The 19,917-nt window shown below is 38.2% G+C and overlaps 1 protein-coding gene across 3 annotated transcripts in view; it reads right to left on the bottom strand.

Annotated features, from left to right (window-relative positions):
• The window catches only part of NSF (N-ethylmaleimide sensitive factor, vesicle fusing ATPase), a 148,389-nt gene that overhangs the window by 36,890 nt on the left and 91,582 nt on the right, over positions 1-19,917 (bottom strand). For all 3 annotated transcript variants that reach the window (XM_025279914.2, XM_044938865.1, XM_025279916.2), the window contains exons 10-15: positions 19,241-19,406; positions 18,159-18,233; positions 17,785-17,972; positions 10,891-10,986; positions 3,809-3,965; positions 441-574 (exon numbers count right to left, since the gene is read on the bottom strand). In XM_025279914.2, the coding sequence (XP_025135699.1) occupies positions 441-574; positions 3,809-3,965; positions 10,891-10,986; positions 17,785-17,972; positions 18,159-18,233; positions 19,241-19,406 (816 nt within the window). The remainder of the gene's footprint in view (positions 1-440; positions 575-3,808; positions 3,966-10,890; positions 10,987-17,784; positions 17,973-18,158; positions 18,234-19,240; positions 19,407-19,917) is intronic.

Genomic DNA, 19,917 nt, shown 5'->3' with positions numbered 1-19,917 from the left:
ACAATACAGTCAACTTAACTGACCCCAGTCTGATTTTGCAGATTGACGAGAGAACTTAAAAAATCCTAAATGAATTTGCTCCACTCTACTCAAACACACTTAATGCAGGCCTTTCAGTTGACACAAACTTAAGAAATGAAAAATAATCCTAATATATACTAAGTAAAGCATAATCTGGAAGATAAAGGTACTTTAATAAAAATACATTACAAAGTTAAATACTATATCTAAAACAGTCACTGTTTCCCTCCCCCCAAATTCTGCTGATAATTTCACTTGAGAAGAACATAACTGTTATGGCTTATATATATACACATGTGTGTGTGTGTCTACATATATACATGTGCAAAGATAAATATATATGTACATGTGTATGTATACACACCATACACGTACATCTAAAAGGTAGGAAGTCAAAACGAAAGTAAAAATCTTGATACCTTCTTCATGGCCTGACACTTGGCTGTCTCAGAAAAGCCAATCATCTTATCAGGAGAACAGATCTTGATGAAGGGGAAGTTGGATTCCTCTGCAATCCTAGCAGCTAAAGCTGTCTTCCCACTGTGAGGAGGGCCTGCATAACGACAGGAGCAAGTCAGGGGAAAAAAGCCAACCTAAGCAAAGGAGAACCAAACAAGTTTAAACTTTTATCCACAAAGTACTGAGGCCTCAACCAGCTGCTCATTAACATTTCCCGACACAATTTCACGGCAGACATGTTTTCTCTTATTAGCAGCTAAACAGACTGATTAGCATTTCTCAAAAGTATGATGAAATATATTCCTTCTTTGTCACATAACCTTAATCTTTCAAGCTTCTGGCTACATATACAAAATGCAAGGTTTTGCTTCTTTAAAAAAAAAGAGAACAAGAAAGCATTCAAATGCATATCAGTACTTATTAGTTCCATCAAATCATTTGTCTGACAAAAAAAAAATACAATCTTCTTAGGAGATGATATTAGGGGTAGGGAAAATTGCCCCTGCTCAGTTGCTTCAGGCGTGTCCGACTCTGCGATCCTATGAACTGAAGCCTGCCAAGCTCCTCTGTCCATGGGATTCTGTAGGCAAGAATAATGGAGTGGGTTGTCATGCCCTTCTCCAAGGACTCTTCCCCACAATAGATTGAACCCAGGTCTCCTGCGTCTTCTGCATTGCAGGCACATTCTTTATAGCTGAGCCACCAGGCTAGAAAACTAAAGACTCAGGTCTTCTCATGAAGGCAACCAAATCTATAAATTCACCTATATTTAGACAACTCCTCCTTCCCTTCTGTGTAATAAAAGATGTTCCCCTCTCCCACCCATAAACCGATCAATTATTCTTTCCCGTCTTCTCAGAAACCTGATATTATCAACTGTACCCTCTCCCCCTGTGTTTCACCCTCTCCCTCTTCCCTGGAGCCTTTCCAACAGCATTTAAACATGCTCTAGGCTACTGACACGATTGATGCGACTTAGCAGCAGCAGCAGCAGGCTACTGACAGTTTAATAAAAAAGACTCTTTTTTGACTTCACTACTTTCAACACTACTCTGCCTTGTCCCTTCAAAATGGAATGTCCCTAAACAATCATCTACTCCAGCTGCCTTCACTCACCGTCCAACCATCCTCAAACCAACCTCATGGCTTCCATTCCTATTACATGGCACAGGCTCCCATCAGGGCCACCAATGACCTCGATCTCACCAAATCCAACGTTGTAATCTGTTGGCCTCTTAGGAGTATTTGATACAATTGACAGCTCTCTTCTTTCTTTAAATACCTTTCTTGGCTTCTGTGACAGCACGTTCTCTTTTCCTTCTCTTAACTCTGGTTATTTTTGTTCAATCTCCTTTGTCAACTCTTCCTGCTTTACTTAGTCCTTCAACATTGACACACCTCAGAGATCAGTCCTAGACCCCTCTTCCTTCTCAACCTTCCCTTTCTCTAAGTGACTTCATCCACTCCCATGGATTGAACAATAGTCTACACACTGACAACTCATGAATGTATACTGCTAGCTAGACTTGTCTTCTGAGCATAGACCTACATATCCAATGGGCTACTCAACATTTTCCATTCAATTATCCCATAGAATAGAACTGATTCAGTGACTCAGGGTGTTTAAGGAAGATATTTGTTGTTTAGTCGCTAAGTCGTGTCTGACTCTTTTAGGACGCCATGGGCTATAGCCTGCCAGGCTCCTCTGTCTATGGGATTTCCCAGGCAAAAATACTGGAGTGGGTTGCCATTTCCTTCTCCAGGGGATCTTCCCGACAAAGGGATTGAATCCACATCTTCTGCACTGCAGATGGATTCTTTACTGCTAGGCCATCAGAGAAGCTCGATCATCCTATAGGAACCTTGAACTTTTGTGTCTAGAAATGAACTTGTGATCTTTGTTTCTGAAATGAACTTCTCTACTAGAGCTCCCACTCTTAGTAAACAACATCATTCACCAGCCCTGGAATAACAGAAACCTGGGGATCATGTTTGATACCTCTCTCCATATTCAATATAGCTACTATTTCTAAGCTTCAGCTTCCTCATCTGCAAAATACAGACCCAGCAGCATCTACCCTTGAAGGACTGAAGTGGGGTTTAAATGAGAAGGTGTGTGTAAAGTGCTAGTAGAGTGACTGGCAAACAGTTAAGAGTTCAAAGAATGTTAGCTTCATTATGCTTAAAACTTAATCAATAATTATTATAAAGTCTCTTTTATTCTACCTCCTAAATATTCCTCAAAATAGTCTACATGACTCCATTTCCTCTACTACTATGTAGCTTCAGACCATAATCAGCTCTCATTAAGACAACTGCAACTGCTTCTTACCACTGGTCTTTCCCATATATTAATATTTTTACCACTCCAATCCAATCTCTATCACAAAGTGGTCATGATGTTTTGAAAACACAAATCTGATCATGTCACTTCAGTGCTAAAAACCCTACAAATGCCTCCCCATTGCCCCTCGGATAACAGTCTAAATCATTAATGTGGTCTATTAGGCTTTGCACGAACTGGCTCCTGTCTACTTCTTCAGTCTCACATTTTAGCCAGTCTCCCTTTCTGTTTCAGTCTCCTTCCAACCCTGGGCTTTTTCATATACTGGTCCCTCTGCTTAGAACACTGTCCCCAGTTACTCTGCCCAACCAGTTTCTCCTCATCCTTCAGGTCTTGGCTTAATGTGTTTCTCAGGGAGCCCTCACCCTCAGACCTTTGGAAAGAGCTAGATCCATTGTCATGTGGACTTGCTGAACTTTTCTGTTGTTCTACTAATAATCATAAAAAATAACTGGAGAATTAGAATGTCCTTCCTTTTTTTGTCTACCTGCTAAAATCCTGACTGATCCTTCCAAGTCTACACTGAACAGTTTCTTTGACCACTTCTGGGCAAGATGACTTGCATTCATATACCCTTACACACAAACACGGTAGTTAGGCCTTTTTCACGACCAAACTGATCTCTGTGAGTGTCTTTGTGTCTCCCACAACCAATTCAACGCCTAAAACATAGTAAGTACTCAGTGAATATCTATTTAACTGTTTTGAGTACTATGTGTATCATAAGAGTCTATTAAGTAACACAGAAATTTAGATACAGTCCTATAAGAAAATGAGTTGCTATCAATCATCAGTAACATTCTACTCCAAGAAAATTTAAATTTGTGCACAATATTGGAACACAGAATGGACTGCGATTTTCAGAGCATGAACAAGTTTAGAACTGAAAATTCAGTTTTCTGGAATGTGCTAAACGGTTTTGTGTAAGTGCTTTTAAAAAAAACAACAGAAAACTTTTGATGCCATCTCATCACTTTTTCTCACCTTCCAAGAGGACGCTGACCAGTGGTGTGCGGTCACTGTTTTTAGTCTGTTGAACCAGAAGTTCCCCATCTTCTAGAACTCGAGTAACTGGATCACCCCATTTGATGATACCATTCATAATGTAACTTGCATAATCCTCTTGGTTTGTGCCAAACGCCTATGAAGGAAAAGGACAGTTTAATGCATTTTCAGCATTAGTATTAAGACTTAAATATTTAAAGGCATAAAGGATGAGTAATAATTCCCACATGCTAATGCTGTAACAATATCCCATATTAATATAAAAACCCTGAAAAGCAAAATAAAAACAAAACTGTTTTATAATTTCTCACTCAACTTTTTACCCAATTAGGGGGAAACAAATAAATTTTAGAATAAGAAATAGATTTAGAATAAGAAATAGATTCTAGGCTCAGATTCTATGACAGCCCAAGCCCTCTCAATCTCTGAGATGGGGTATGTTCCAACGTGCTTGTTTTTGTAAGGAGGACATGGGCTGTTTCTGTTAAGAACAAAGGGAAAAAGGCAGAATATGGATTTAGAAAATGAAAATGGTTGACTCAGCACACAGAGATACTACCCTAACACCGACTGTAGGTGTCAGGGATTAAAATGGAAATATGAAATTGTACTGGGGCTCTGTGATGACCTAGATGGGTGGGATGGAGGGGGTGGGTGTGAGGGAGGTCCAAGAGGGAGGGGATTTAAGTAAATATATAGCTGATTCTTGTCTAACTCGATGAAACTATGAGCCATGCCATGTAGGGCCACCCAAGACAGATGGGTCATGGTGGAGAGTTCTGACAGAATGTGGTCCACTGGAGATGGGAATGGCAAACCACTTCCGTGTTCTTTCCTTGAGAATCCCACGAACAGTATGAAAAGGCAAAAAGATAGGACACTGAAAGATGAACTCCTCAGGTCGGTAGGTGCCCAATATGCTACTGGAGATCAGTGGAGACATAACTCCAGAAAGACTGAAGAGACGGAGCCAAAGCAAAAACAACACCCAGTTGTGGATATGACTGGTGATGGAAGCAAAGTCTGATGCTATAAAGAGCAATACTGCAGAGGAACCTGGAATGTTAGGCCCATGAATCAAGGCAAATTGGAAGTGGTCAAACAGGAGATGGCAAGAGTGAATGTCAACATTTTAGGGATCAGCAAACTAAAATGGACTGGAATGGGTGAATTTAACTCAGATGACCATTATATCGACAAGATATAATGGTCAAGAATCCCTTAGAAGAAATGGAGTAGCCATTACAGTTCACAAAAGAGTCCAAAATGCAGTACTTGGATGCAATCTCAAAAACGACACAATGATCTCTGTTCGTTTCAGAGGCAAACCATTCAGGATCACAGTAATCCAAGTCTATGCCCCGACCAGTAATGCTGAAGAAGCTGAAGCTGAACAGTTCTATGAAGACCTACAAGATCTTCTAGAACTAACACCCAAAAAAGATGTCCTTTTCAATATAGGGGACTGGAATGCAAAAGTAGGAAGTCAAGAAATACATGGAGTAACAGGCAAATTTGGCCTTGGAGTACAGAACGAAGCAGGGCAAAGACTAATAGAGTTTTGCCAAGAGAACGCACTGGTCACAGAAAACACCCTTTTCCAACAACACAAGACTCTACACATGGACATCCAGATGGTCAATACCGAAATAAGACTGATTATATTCTTTGCAGCCAAAGATGGAGAAGCTCGATACAGTCAGCAAAAACAAGACTGGGAGCTGACTGTGGCTCAGATCATGAACTCCTTATTGCCCAATTCAGACTTAAATTGAAGAAAGTGGGGAAAACCACTAGACCATTCAGGTATGACCTAAATCAAATCCCTTACGATTATACAGTGAAGTGACAAATAGATTCAAGGGATTAGATCTGACAGAGTACCTGAAGAACTATGGATGGAGGTTCATGACATTGTACAGGAGGCAGGGATCAAGACTATCCCCAAGAAAAAGAAATCCCAAAGGCAAATGGTTGTCTGAGGAGCCTTACAAACAGCTGTGAAAAGAAGAGAAGCGAAAGGCAAAGGAGAAAAGGAAAGATATACCCATTTGAATGAAGAGTTCCAAAGAATAGCAAGAAGAGATACGAAAGCCTTCCTCAGTGATCAGTGCAAAGAAATAGAGGAAAACAACAGAATGGGAAAGACTAGAGATCTCAAGAAAATTAGAGATAGTGTGGGAACATTTCATGCAAAGATGGGCACGATAAAGGACAGAAATGGTATGGACCTAACAGAAGCAGAAGATATTAAGAACAGGTGGCATACACAGAAGAACTGTACAAAAAAGAGCTTCATGACCCAGATAATCACGATGGTGTGATCACTCACCTAGAGCCAGACATCCTGGAATGTGAAGTCAAGTGGGCCTTAGGAAGCATCACTATGAACAAACCTAGTGGAGGTGATGGAATTCCAGTTGAGCTATTCCAAATCCTAAAAGACGATGCTGTGAAAGTGCTGCATTCAATATGCCAGCAAATTTGCAAAACTCAGTAGTGGCCACAGGGCTGGAGGTCAGTTTTCATTCCAATCCCAAAGAAAGGCAATGTCAAAGAATGCTCAAACTACCACACAACTGCACTCATCTCATACACTAGTAAAGTAATGTTCAAAATTCTCCAAGCCAGGCTTCAACAGTACATGAACCGTGAACTTCCAGATGTTCAAGCTGGTTTTAGAAAAGGCAGAGGAACCAGAGATCAAATTGCCAACATCCACTGGATCATTGAAAAAGCAAGAGAGTTAAAGAAAAACATCTATTTCTGCTTTATTGACATGCCAAAGCCTTTGACTGTGTGGATCACAACAAACTGTGGAAAATTCTTCAAGAGTTAGGAATACCAGACCACCTGACCTGCCTCTTGAGAAGTCTGTATGCTGGTCAGGAAGCAACAGTTAGAACTGGACATGGAACAACAGACTGGTTCCAAATAGGAAAAGGAGTACGTCAAGGCTGTATATTGTCACCCTGCTTATTTAACTTCTATGCAGAGTACATCATGAGAAACGCTGGGCTGGATGAAGCACAAGCTGGAATCAAGATTGCCAGGAGAAATATCAATAACCTCAGATATGCAGATGACATCACCCTTATGGCAGAAAGCAAAGAACTACAGAGCCTCTTGATGAAAGTGAAAGAGGAAAGTGAAAAAGTTGACTTAAAGCTCAACATTCAGAAAACTAAGATCATGGCATCTGGTTCTATCACTTCATGGCAAACAGATGGAGAAACAGTGGAAACAGTGACAGATTTTATTTTGGGGGTCTCCAAAATCACTGCAGATGGTGACTGCATCCATGAAATTAAAAGATGCTTGCTCCTTGGAAGGAAAGTTATGACCAATCTAGACAGCACATTAAAAAGCAGAGACATTACTTTGCCAACAAAGGTCAGTCTAGTCAAAGCTATGGTTTTCCAGTAGTCATGTATAGATGTGAGAGTTGGACTATAAACCAAGCTGAGCACTGAAGAACTGATGCTTTTGAACTGTGGTGTTGAAGAAGACTCGAGAGTCCCTTGGACAGAAAGGAGATCCAACCAGTTCATCCTAAAGGAGATCAGTCCTGGGTGTTCATTGGAAGGACTGATGCTGAAGCTGAAACTCCAATACTTTGGCCATCTCATCTGAAGAACTGACTCATTTTGAAAAGACCCTGATACTGGGAAAGATTGAAGGCAGGGGGAGAAGGGGATGAGAGAGGATGAGATGGTTGGATAGCATCACCAACTCAATGGATATGAGTTTGAGTAAACTCCGGGAGCTGATGATGGACAGGGAGGCCTTGACGTGCTGCGTCCATGGGGTCACAAAGAGTCGAACACGACTGAGCAACTGAACTGAACTGACAGCTGATTCACCTCAGTGTACAGCAGAAACACAACACTGTAAAGGAATTACAGTCCAATAAAAAATAATAAATAAAAGTAAAAATTTTTTAAAGTGTGAAGTGGTAATGAGGCGATCTTGTCCACATGAGTCTGGTGGTAGAGGACATAAGTCAATTTCACCAAGATAAGTGTATGTGTAAATATAAGATTTAGCAAGCAGTAGAAATGAGCAGAGGTAATGAAAGATTGAAGGGTAAGGAAAGGAAAGTGATTGCTATATATTATAACTTTATTTGCACTATATATTGGGGCTTAAATCACATCCCTCTTCATTTTCAGCTTCTAATCTCAAATTGCAACTCCCATCAAACCAGCTGCCAAAAACAGTTTAAAACTTTAGTAGCTATTTACTTAATTGAATAGCACTTCCATAAGGTTAGCAGGAGAAGAAATGAGTAGGAAAATAAAACCCAGTGTAATGTAAAAGTCATATACCTTGAGAATTTTGAATTAAAAAAAATTATCACAATCCTCAAGTTAATTTTTCATTCCCCAATTACGGAAAAATCTTAACAGTTCTTTAGAACATGCTCCTCATAGAAAGTCATGCTTTGTAATATTGTCTCTAAACAGTATACAGTGGTCTCATCACTCGATCACCTTGCTACCAAATCACTTTTCAGACTACTCTTTGGTCTTTTCATACACTAGTGCTTTGATTCCTGAGTACTCCCTGTTCCAGATATGGTAAATTCAATGGCCCTATAAAAAGTTACAAGGGAAGAGCCTAATAAATACTGAGTGGAAGGCTGTTGTAGGAAATATGTAGATTGGCTGGTTTTTGTCTTTAATTACCCAAGATATATACTCCCAAGCCTCATAGCAGTGTTAAGATACCTGAACCAGAAAACAGTGACCCTCTTAAACTATTACATAACATATATAGTCATCCTTACTTATCCTGTCATTCACTTTTCATTTTATCCCCCAGACTCCTGGAATAAATAAAAGTAAGTTACTGCTTACTTAACTAAGTTTTCATAAGTGCCTCTTCCTTATAGCCAAATTACTTGCTTTAAAAAATTTTAAGATAGTTTGGTTATGCAGGGCTCTAATGTTTTTGGTAACTATTTTGAATAACAACAGCAAAATATTAAACCATTTCCACTGCTGAAAGTATTTTATATTTAGAAGTCACAACAGTCATAAAAAAAAGCAGACAGGGCTAAAACAAGTTAACTCCTGTCTTTAAAGGAGATAAGTGCAACAAATAATTATTGTCAAGAATATATGAAGAATTTATACAAATCAAATAAAAACAAACAACAGAAAAATAGGCAAAAGACATGAACGGCATATCATAGAAGATTCTCATATGGCTGACAAACATATGAAGAAATAATTCATTCACAGGTAATCAGTGAAATGCAAATTAAGACAAAAATGAGATCCCATTTTTATATCTAGAAAGAATAGTGAAAGTGGAAGTGAAGTCGCTCAATTGTGTCCAACTCTGTGACCCCATGGAATGTAGCTCCTCCGTCCATGGGATTTTCCAAGCAAGAGTACTGCAGTGGGTTGCCATTTCTTTCTCCAATTTTTATATCTAACTGAATGGCAAAAATTCAGTCTGACAATACCAACTGCTGTACAGGATGTAGAGAATAGGATCTCTTTTACATTATCGGGGGCTTCCCTTGTGGCTCAGCTGGTAGAGAACTGGCATGCAATGCAGGAGACCTGAGTTCGATCCTTGGGTTGGGAAGATCCCCTGGAGAAGGGAATGGCTACCCACTCCAGTATTCTTGCCTGGAGAATTCCATGGACTGTATAGTTCACGGGGTTGCAAAGAGTCAGACACGACTGAGCAACTTTCACTTTTCTTTACATTATTGGAGGAAGTGTTTATTGGTTTGACCACTAGGAAAACATTTTGAAATTCCTAGTTCAAGGTTGGACATTCATATTCCCAATAACCCAGAAATTTTATTCCTAAATATATATCTAGGAGAAACTCACTCAAGGATGCCTTAGCAGCACCTGTTTGAAATAACAAAAAACTGGTAATATTCCAACTGTCCACTGACAGGAAAATAGACAAACTATGGCAGTCGCACAATGGAATGTTATTCGGCAATGAAAATAAATGAAATATAGCACAGAAAATCATACAGATGACTCCTGATAATAAAATATGTAACAAAACAGAAAGTCTCAGAAGATTAATATATACTACATTTTATTTTATACATTGTAGACTAATGACTGTATGTCGTCAATTAAAGATTAAGATGAATCCAATTCCGTGCACCCAAGGTCCATTTAAGAAAGAGAAAAGCATACACACCTTTTTAAGAGGCCTTTCTACAATTTATTTTTGTACTAATATAGTTACTCAAATATGAGTGGTTGTTCTATAGGAAACAGGTTAATGTACCTTATAATATATGCTCCAACTATAACTCCAACTATGACTGTTGAGTTTTAAGTATATTTTAAGAAAATTGACCTTTTTTAAAAAGAGCACTGAGCATAATTAAAAGTTTCAGAACCGAGAATAGTGAGAGGAACTAGAGATGTTGAGCAAGAGAAAGGAATGCCCTAGAAGAAGTTGGGGAAAGGTATAAAAGAGATAAGAGTTAGTTTTAAATGTCAGTAACCATATATGGAGGATGGATGAATCAGGATGAATTTAGTTTTCTGTAGCTTCAGACATATAAAGAACCAATGAAAAACTAGTTCAAAGCAATTTCAGAACTAACTGTTAGAAAGTCTCAAAACTGAATGGCCTGATTATAGGATGGTGAGCTGCCTATCATGGGAAATATTTCAGTAAGTCTTGGCTTCCCTGGTGGCTCAGTTGGTAAAGAATCCGCCTGCAATGTGGGAGACCTGGGTTCGATCTCTGGGTTGGGAAGGTCCCCTGGAGGAGGGCATGGCAACCCACTCCAGTATTCTTGCCTGGAGAATCCCCATGGATAGAGTAGCCTGGCAGGCTACAGTCCATGGGTCCATGCGGTTGCAAAGAGTCAGATACGACTGAGCAACAGAACAGCACAGAGTTACTGAACAGATGTTTCTTACACTGGACAGTTACACTATTGAGATTTTATGTTTTTTAAAAAAACTACACGATATAATCTTCCAAAATACAGGGTAAAACAGCACTTATTTTTCTCCTGATTTGTTATTTTTTTGACTTACGCATCACTTGATATTTGTACTCACTGGCTTGATATCATTTTCCAAAGAAGCAAGGAAGTCCCCTCTTGTCACCTGTAGGCTCTCTGCTTTCTCCATGTCCACTTCCACTTTAGTACTGGCCTAATGAGAAAAGAAAACAAAGTGTAAAGGACTTCCAAGATTAAAGAATATTTTCAGCCTAAGAGTATAACACCTGAGGATTTAAAAGGCCTATTTTCACATAATAAAAAACATAAAAAACAAATTCATAAACATATATACGTCCTTCGCCCGAATGATTCCACTTCTAGCTGTTTATCCCATGAATATACTCACAAATGTGCACAAAGTTGTATGCACCAGGACATCTACTACAGCAATCTCTAAGAGCTATAAAGAAGCTATAAGAAGACAGGAAGTACATTAGAAGTCCATGGACAGGGTACCAGTTAAGTGAATTATGACACATCTATATGACACTGAAGAGCATTAGATAGCCATTTTTTCCCCCAAAATGAGGCACGAGGAGAAGAAAATATAAAGAGGGGGGGTCTCTAAGAAGGTGGTTCTCATCCTTGGCTGCCTATCAGAATGATATTCACACACACACACACACACACACACACATAGGTGCCCAGTTCAAACCTGTAGGATTTTGACTTAACAGGTCCAGAAGAGGGTACAGGTCCAGAAGAGGGTACAGGAATAAAAATATATAAATATATTTTTATAAAGTGCACAGGTGGTTCTGATGCTCAACCAGGTTTGTGAACCATTATTCTGGGAGACCAAGGACCTACAACTTTGGTTTTTACTCATACTTTGTGCTCATGACTCTGTGTGCCAGTTCCAAATACTCTGCTCTTTGCACCTGGAGCTCCTACACAGAACAGACGTCTGGAGAAGCATCAAGGCCTTTATCAGCACTTGGAGCTGCCTGTACCTGATGAGTGAATGAGATACCAACACACTTTTTAATGTGACTGGGCTCACTCCCAATAGCACAAGGCAAGTGAGTCTAATTTTTAAAATGGTACTATGGGTTTTTGTTGTTTTTTTTTTTAAAAACCTATCTTCAAAAAATCTGACTATAAAACCAAACTATGTTAAGCAATATCAACCTTCTAAAGATTATTATAAAATATGAGTCATGTCCCTTAGAAACTGACTGCTGAGACAAATAAAATGACATTTTATAAAATCTCAGCCTTATGGGATAAAAAGAACTGTCAGAAAACTGGAACAAGACAGCAAACAAAATACACTTATTTATCTCCCTTCCTGCCCCAAATCCCATGAAATCACAGAAAGTGAGAGAGAAAGGTTCAAAAGCAGGGAATATGAATCTGGAAGTTTTAACTTCCTAATCTAAGACAATTAGATTCCTAGTCTCAGAGGAAGGAGCGGAGAGAAAGAATGATAGAGAAAAAAACAATAAAAGAAGAAAAAAATTTCCCTAGCTGAAGAAAGGTGTACCTCTGCAGTTTAAAGGTTTCAATGAGTAATCAGGGTAAACAGGAAGAGACTTACACCTATCTAGACACACTATTGCAAGCTATCAGAGCACCAAAGGTGAAGAGAAATTTCTAGAACCTTTCTGAGAGACAAAAACAGTTCACCTGTAAAAGGAACAGAAATAAACACTAGAAACTAGGAGACAATGTAACCACGCCTTCAAAAATCTACCTGGTTATCATTACCCCAGAAAATGATTCTCATGTGTACATAGGGAGGCATGGGCCAGTGTTTTCATAGCAGTGTTATGAAATACTATTATGATTTCCTCTTAGAGTGAACCTGCATTAAATGACAGAAACATATAGCAATATGAAAGGAAAATCTTGTCTATCTTTTGGCATTTGCTGAAAAATAAGAGATTCTAGGACTGCAACAAGTGTGAAACTCGTATTTTTACTATTAAGAAAGGACTCACTCAATGAACTAAGGTGAATTAAGATGGTTGAGTCTAACCTGTTTTAGAACAGGTTGTTTTCAGGCCTCCATGAATTTTATAAGTTACCTAATTGTAAGTAAGCAATATTACAGTTATAAACTTTTTCTACCTATTCATTAAAACAAGTTTCTTAAGGACTTCTCTTGGTTTACTTTTACTATTTTTTCAAAAATTTAAAAAATTTTAAAAATCTACAATTCTGAATTTTTATTCATTCAGAAAAACTTTTCTCACTTGTCTGAATTAGATCAATTTTTTCTGCATTTTATTTATAACAGCTAATCAATATAGAAGAGGCAACATCTTTCAGCTTATACCTGCAGAAACTAATAAACTTGTATTTCAACACTAGCAAATATCCAGTGGTCACCCTTAAATTTAATAACCTTTTAAATCTGACCTTTCAAAGTTCTTATCATTCCTCTTAAATTAAGGGTAGAATGACCTTAATCAATCAAAATTCTACAGAAAATAAAAAATAATTTTATTGAAATTCTATAAACATAAATCAGTTTTGATTCCTTGATAAGGTGCACATGTGTCCTGAATTTATTTCCTTATAACAGATCAGCACAGAAGAAATTTGGGTTATGAATCTTCTCTACCTGAAGCAGAAATTCCTTTCAGCTAAAAACAACCAGATGTCACATGAATTTTAGGTGACCACAAACATGGGTCTAAGTATAAATGACATGAACATCAGGCGTTTGTGACTGGATCTTCCACTTGTTTCAAAAAACCTGAAAAAAACAGGTTAACAGGGAAGACTTGTTTAGCTTATTCCATCTGACTTTGTCAAGTCTGATTATTTTGAAAAAGAAGCAATGTAACACTAGTAATGGCTTCGGTTCTTCGTTCATTTGGCCACGCCATGCGGTTAACAGGATCTTAGTTCCCCAACTAGGGACTGAACCCAGGCCCTGGCGGTGAAGGCGCTGAGTCCTAACCAACTGGATCGCCAGGAAATTCTCAATGGCTTTTTATAATACAAAGGAAGAACGTCATAATAAACAGATGAATGTTGTGCGTAAGTTCTACACCAACTGTAAGTCATTAAGTTTCAAATTAAATACCTATTCATCAATTACTACTAATAAAGCTCTGAATATATACAGCAATGAGAATACTAAAACCGTGTGCTTTTTGTTCAACTGAGGAAGAGTCCTGCTGGGAATACAACGTTTAAAGACCTGGGCAGTGCAGTTTTTTTTTTAATGCAGAAAAGAGAGCAAATAGTACTCTTTCTTTTTTGAGCTTAGTGTCTTACACATCTCTCCCTTTCCTGAAGTACCTATGAAGTCCTTTGCATTGGATATTCCACAGATCCTCAAAATAATCAAAAGCTGTTTGGTACAGAAAGTGTTGGTCACAAGGCTATATGCATGACCTAAGTTTAAAGATAATTTAACCACATGGAAAAAGTGAGGGAAATAATGTCCACTATTTGTACTATTTCTTACTTGCAAATCTAAAGGATAATATATTCTGTACAGTGGTGGTTAAACATTTTAGCTTTAAATTAGAAATATTATAACTACAAATAGTTAACAAAAATTTTTAAAAACTCAGATATGGAAAAGGATATATATTATATATTCTCAAATATATATATTTATTCTCAAATTAGCCATAATAACAAAAATGGAAATAACAACAAACATTTATATATAGTCTGTAGGGCACTTTCACAAACAGTATTTGATTTTATTTTCACAAAAACTTGATGAAATAGGTAGTTATTTCCTCTTGACAAATCAGAAACAAAAAAGTAGAAAGCACTGTAACACATAACCACACCTTCTGACTACAAAACCTGTCACCATCCCGCCATTCCTCATTGCCTTGTGTGTAAATAAATCCAATACATGCTGGAAGAAAGCACGTTTCTTAAGAATGGCTTTAGAGACATTTGGGGATAAGGTTATTGTGATAAAAATGACAAATGACTAAATAAGATAAAAATCCAGTAGCTAATGCATATGAAAAATCTGATAACTAATAAACTAGTAATTGTGGATTACAGTATCAAGAAGCACTGATGGTGAACTGAGGTGAAAGATCAGTACAGCAGGGAGCAGTTTCCTCAACATTTATAGAAATTATATAAATATAAAGGGAGCAGTTTCCACAACACTTATAGAAATTATATAAATATAAAGGGGGTTGGGGACCCTTGCATTATGGCATTCTTAAGAGCGAACAAAGTCAATTATGTTATGCAAGGGAATTAATTATGATTTATGGATAGAGTTTGATTCAGAATACATATTTACTAATTTAAAAAATATTTACTAAGCAGCTACCATATTCTCAGTATCAAGACCTAGATACTGTGAGAGATTCAGAAATGAATAAGATAAGGACTTCAAGTCTAAAACAAGGGTCGACAACCTTTTTCCATGAAGGGCTAGATAGTAAATATTTCAGGCTCTGTGGGCCATGCAGTTTCTGTTGCAGATACTGAATTCTGCCACTGCAGCATGAAAGCAGCTACAGAAAACACATAAATGAACAGGTGGGTCTGTGTGCCAAAAACTCTATTTCTAAAAACTGCCAGTTGGCTGGATATGGCCCGTGGACCATAGTTCACCGACCCTTGGTTTAAAACCATTGCTAGGGTATACCCAAACAAAACATACTCAACCCGACTGTTAGGCTTTTATTATTTCCTGCATGAACTGTCACACAATTTCCCCTCTGTTGTCTCATGTCGCCAACTTCACTCCCCTAAATACTCCACTCAACACAGCTGCCAGAGTGAGCTTATGTTCTAACACTATGCCACTGCTATTCTTACAACTCTTCAGTGACTTAGCACTACTCATAGAAAAGGCGTCCATACTTCTGAGCACAATATAAAAGGCTCTTTGTGCTCCATCCCCTGCTTTAGCCTCCCGACTTATCCCCCACCACATCTCTACCTCCCCTTCCCTACCTTTTATGCTGAAGCAATACTGAATTATCCTTAACACACCATGCTATTGTGTCTCTGTTCCTTCGCATATGTTGTTCTTTCTGCCTAAAATGCCTGACCCCACCAGGAAACACGTTCACCCAGAAATTCCTCTGTGAAAGCTCCTCTCACTTGATAAGCTGACCACACCTGACACCTTTTTGCTTTCTTACCTTGAATGTACTTTCTATTACTGTATGTGGAGGATTAGACTGTGAGCTGCTCAAGGGGAGGAAATGGGAGCATTAACTCTTAGCATAGTGTCTGGCATACAATAGGCTAAATAAATTCATTGACTGAAAGTCAACAGAAGGTATCATAAATGATACATTACTATTAATATTTCTTTTTTTTTTTTTTGACCATGCCATGGGGCTTATTGGATCTCAGCTCTCCAACCGGGGACTGAACCTGGGCCATAGCAGTAAAAGCACCAAGTCCTAATCACTGGACCACCAGGGAACTCCTGATACATTACTAGTTCAAGAAGGAAGAGAATACATCATTCTTGAAAGGGAGAAAAAAAATTTTTTGAAGAAAGTGGTGGTATATGAGTCAGGTATCAAAATTTTTTGAAGAAAGTGGTGGTACATGAGTCAGGTATCAAAAAGATAAGTAGGGACTTCCCTGGCAGTCCAGTGGTTAAGACTCTGTGCTTCCAATGCAGGGGGTGTGGGTTCGATTTCTGGTCAGGGAACTAAGATTCCATATGCTTTGTGGCACAGCCAAAAAAGAACGAAAGAAAAGATAAGCAACATAGAGGGTAAAGATTCTCAGTAAAGCATAAAAAAAAAAGCAACATCAGAGAAGTAGTAAAATACATTACTATATGATGACTGGTAAATATTTCAGCTTGGCTGAAGTATATGAAGAATAACTGAGAACACATCAAGAAGGGCCAATTTAAGGTCATGTCTAAAAGGACCTTAAAGACCAGGCTAAGACATCTGTTCTTTGTTCTGTAGATCATGGTTAGTCGCTGAAAGGTTCTGAAGAGTAGAATGCTATGAAACAGGAAGATTAATCAAACAGAAGATCAGTGGTGCAATGAGATCTGAAAGATACTGTCAAGATAGAACAGACAAAATCTGGCAAATAACTTGAGGTAGGACACAGTAGGGGCTTCCCTGGTGGCTCAGAGGTTAAAGCGTCTGCCTGCAATGCAGGAGACCTGGGTTCGATCCCTGGGTCAGGAAGAGGATGCAGTAGAGTGGTAGAAATCAAAGATAATCTTGGATTTTTAAGCCTAGGAAATCGGGATAAATAGGGAAGTAGGAGCAGGAAGGAAAGTAGTAAAAAAAAAAAACAAAAAAAACCCAAAAAAGTGAATGTGGTTTTGGAATATTAAATCTGAGACCTGATAAAACATCCAGGTATAAAACTGAAAGTGGGAGAAATGTACTTTTAAAAGATGAGACACAAATCTGGGAGTCATCAAACTACAGGGGTAAGTAAAGCCTGAAGAGAAGCGGTGACAAAGGATCAAATGCGCTTTATCAAGCTTTATTTACCAAAATAAAAGTATCCTTTGTATGTATTTCTCCTAGAGCATCAATAACATTATTGTATTAATTTGCAAACACATCCATTTCCCTGTCTATTCTTTGTGGGAAGAGGTTGTGCTTCATTACCTTTGTGTCTCCAGCTTAATACTTTGAAAACAGCAAGCAGGTATTTAATATAATTCTAGCATGCAGGACATCCAACTTTCTATGACATGTTACAAGTCAACACAGCACAAGTTTTTAAACAATTCTTCAAAATCACCATCTTCACATATCTGCATCAAATGGGGGCAACCTAAGTTAAATGGGTCAGTAGTCTCCACGGGGCAGATGCTACCATTATCTTTTTTCCAACTACTCTGAAGACGTAGCAGTTGACAATTAATTAATACCTTTCATCATGTCTGTTCTCCATCAAAAGTCAGTCAGTATTAGTCTAGCCCTTGAAATGCTTGAAAGAAGAGGAAGAATACTAGCACAGGACTTACAGGGCTGTAGACTCCTAATCTGGCAGTTGATTTACTGACCTTTATGTGTCTGTTCATAGCAGTGGACTGGGCTGCTCGCACCAGACCCTCCAGTTCAGCGCCACTGAAGTTCTTGGTCTCTACGGCCAGTTCTTTAATGTCTACGTCAGCAGAGAGTAAATGATGCCCTCTCATCCTTGCTGTGTGGATGTGAAGGATCTGTAATCGGCCCTTCTCATCTGGTAAGCCTGATAACATTGGAAATAAAATAGATAATTATAATCCTAATGCTTTTCTTATAGTCACTCAAGTATATAAATATCTGCTTTCCATGATATACAATTTTTCTAACAAATATTAAGGTATATGACTTTGCTCCTGCTAATGAACTCTAATTACAACCCCCTACCCCAATCGGTGACAGAGCTATTTACCTATCTCCATTTTAACTTCCAGTCTTCCAGGTCGAAGGAGAGCCTCATCGATCAGATCTGGTCTGTTGGTCATTCCTGACAGGTGTTAAAACAATACACAAATGATCAGAATTCAAAAATAAGATAAAATACCCTTTTAGCATATGCAAGAATAGTTGCAAGAATTTCCCTGACAAGCTAAGAGGATGATTTTATAAAAGTCAAATAGAAAAGCAATGATTTTCAAAAATATCATTTGTTCTTAACCTAAGAAAAATATCTGGGGACTTTGCCTTAGTATTTCACTACTGTACACACCAGTGGAATATAAATGTAATGAAAGCATCAAATATTTAAAAAGAAAACTTTAGGTTCAAACGGGGTAGGTAAGCTGTCAGAGAGAGGGGCAATGTGAACATCTATCTGACCTCAAGATCCCTTCCCTTTTTTGTAGGCGAAAGGTTTTCAACCTTCATAAATAGCATAATTTGTGTTTTGTTTTCAAAGTCATCTTAAGAAGAACTTCAGTACATAAGGCAGTTAAAAATAAGTTATAATAGGGATGCATGATCTGCCCTGGCCAGCACAGAACCTGAAGAACCTCTGATGACCCTGGGAGGCCTACAGAAACCAATGTGAAAGCCACCACTTACACAGTGCTGCCTTTTTCATCTGTTAACTACAAGTTTAAAGCCATGAGTCACTAGAACTCATCTTTCATTTGTCTTCTTGTGACTTGTTGTTATTATTCGGTCGCTAAGCTGTGTCCAACTCTTTATGACCCCATGTACTGCATCTCGCCAGGCTTCTCTGTCCCTCACTATCTCCCAGAGTTTGCCCAACTTTGCCTAGAGTTTGCCCAGAGTTTGTTTATTGTGGCTAGACATTAAAACAGTGAAATTCTTCAATATCACTTGATTCTAATTTGGCAACATTGGCCAAAATGTTTGTATAAAATTGCATATAAATTTTATATGTAATTACATATAAAAATTACACTCAAAAATTACATATAAAATTACAAGCTACACAAATCTGAATTTAGAACCTGCGTATCTAATATTTTTGAAATCACAGTACTTTATTTTCTTAAGCAAACATACCAATGACTAAGATGTTGTTCAGTTGCTCTACGCCATCAATTTTGGACAGCAGCTGGTTGACAACGGTGTCATGAACCCCTGTGCTACCAGCCATGCTCCCTCTCTGCTTGCAGATGGCATCAATTTCATCAAAGATGATGATGTGCAAACCACTGTTAGCACCAAGCTAGTAAGGGAAGAAATTACATTAAAGGTCATAATTTGAATATATTATTAAACAAGGTAATCAAGAAAGCAAAACAAAGCTTTCACTCCATTTGACTAATAAATATAGCAAGTATAATTATGGCTGCTGCCCTCTCAAAGGTGGAACTGTAGTCTAAGAATTCTGCAAAATGAAAAGGCATTCCAGACCTCATACTTAACAGAAATAAAATGAAAACATACACTATATACTGATATAAGTGAATATTCATCGTTAACTATTCATTCACACACATTTCTTACCTCATTCTTTGAAAGAACTCTCAAACATTTCTTAATTCCATGAATTTCAACTCGTTCTCATTTTCCCTGAGTTTTGGTGAGAGGATAGCCCCCAAAGCAGTAGGCTTAATGTTTATCATAGTATATAGCTAAAGAGGAACTCCACTCAGAGGTGGACGGGAAATTGGACAAATGGGAGAAGGTACTGAACTTGATCCATACTCAGTTATATCACATGAAACGAGACTGCT

This window comes from Bubalus bubalis, chromosome 3 (assembly GCF_019923935.1).
Source record: "Bubalus bubalis isolate 160015118507 breed Murrah chromosome 3, NDDB_SH_1, whole genome shotgun sequence".
Taxonomy (NCBI): domain Eukaryota; kingdom Metazoa; phylum Chordata; class Mammalia; order Artiodactyla; family Bovidae; genus Bubalus; species Bubalus bubalis.
Note: the sequence above shows the minus strand (reverse complement) of the source record. Positions and strands in the feature narration are given on the sequence as shown.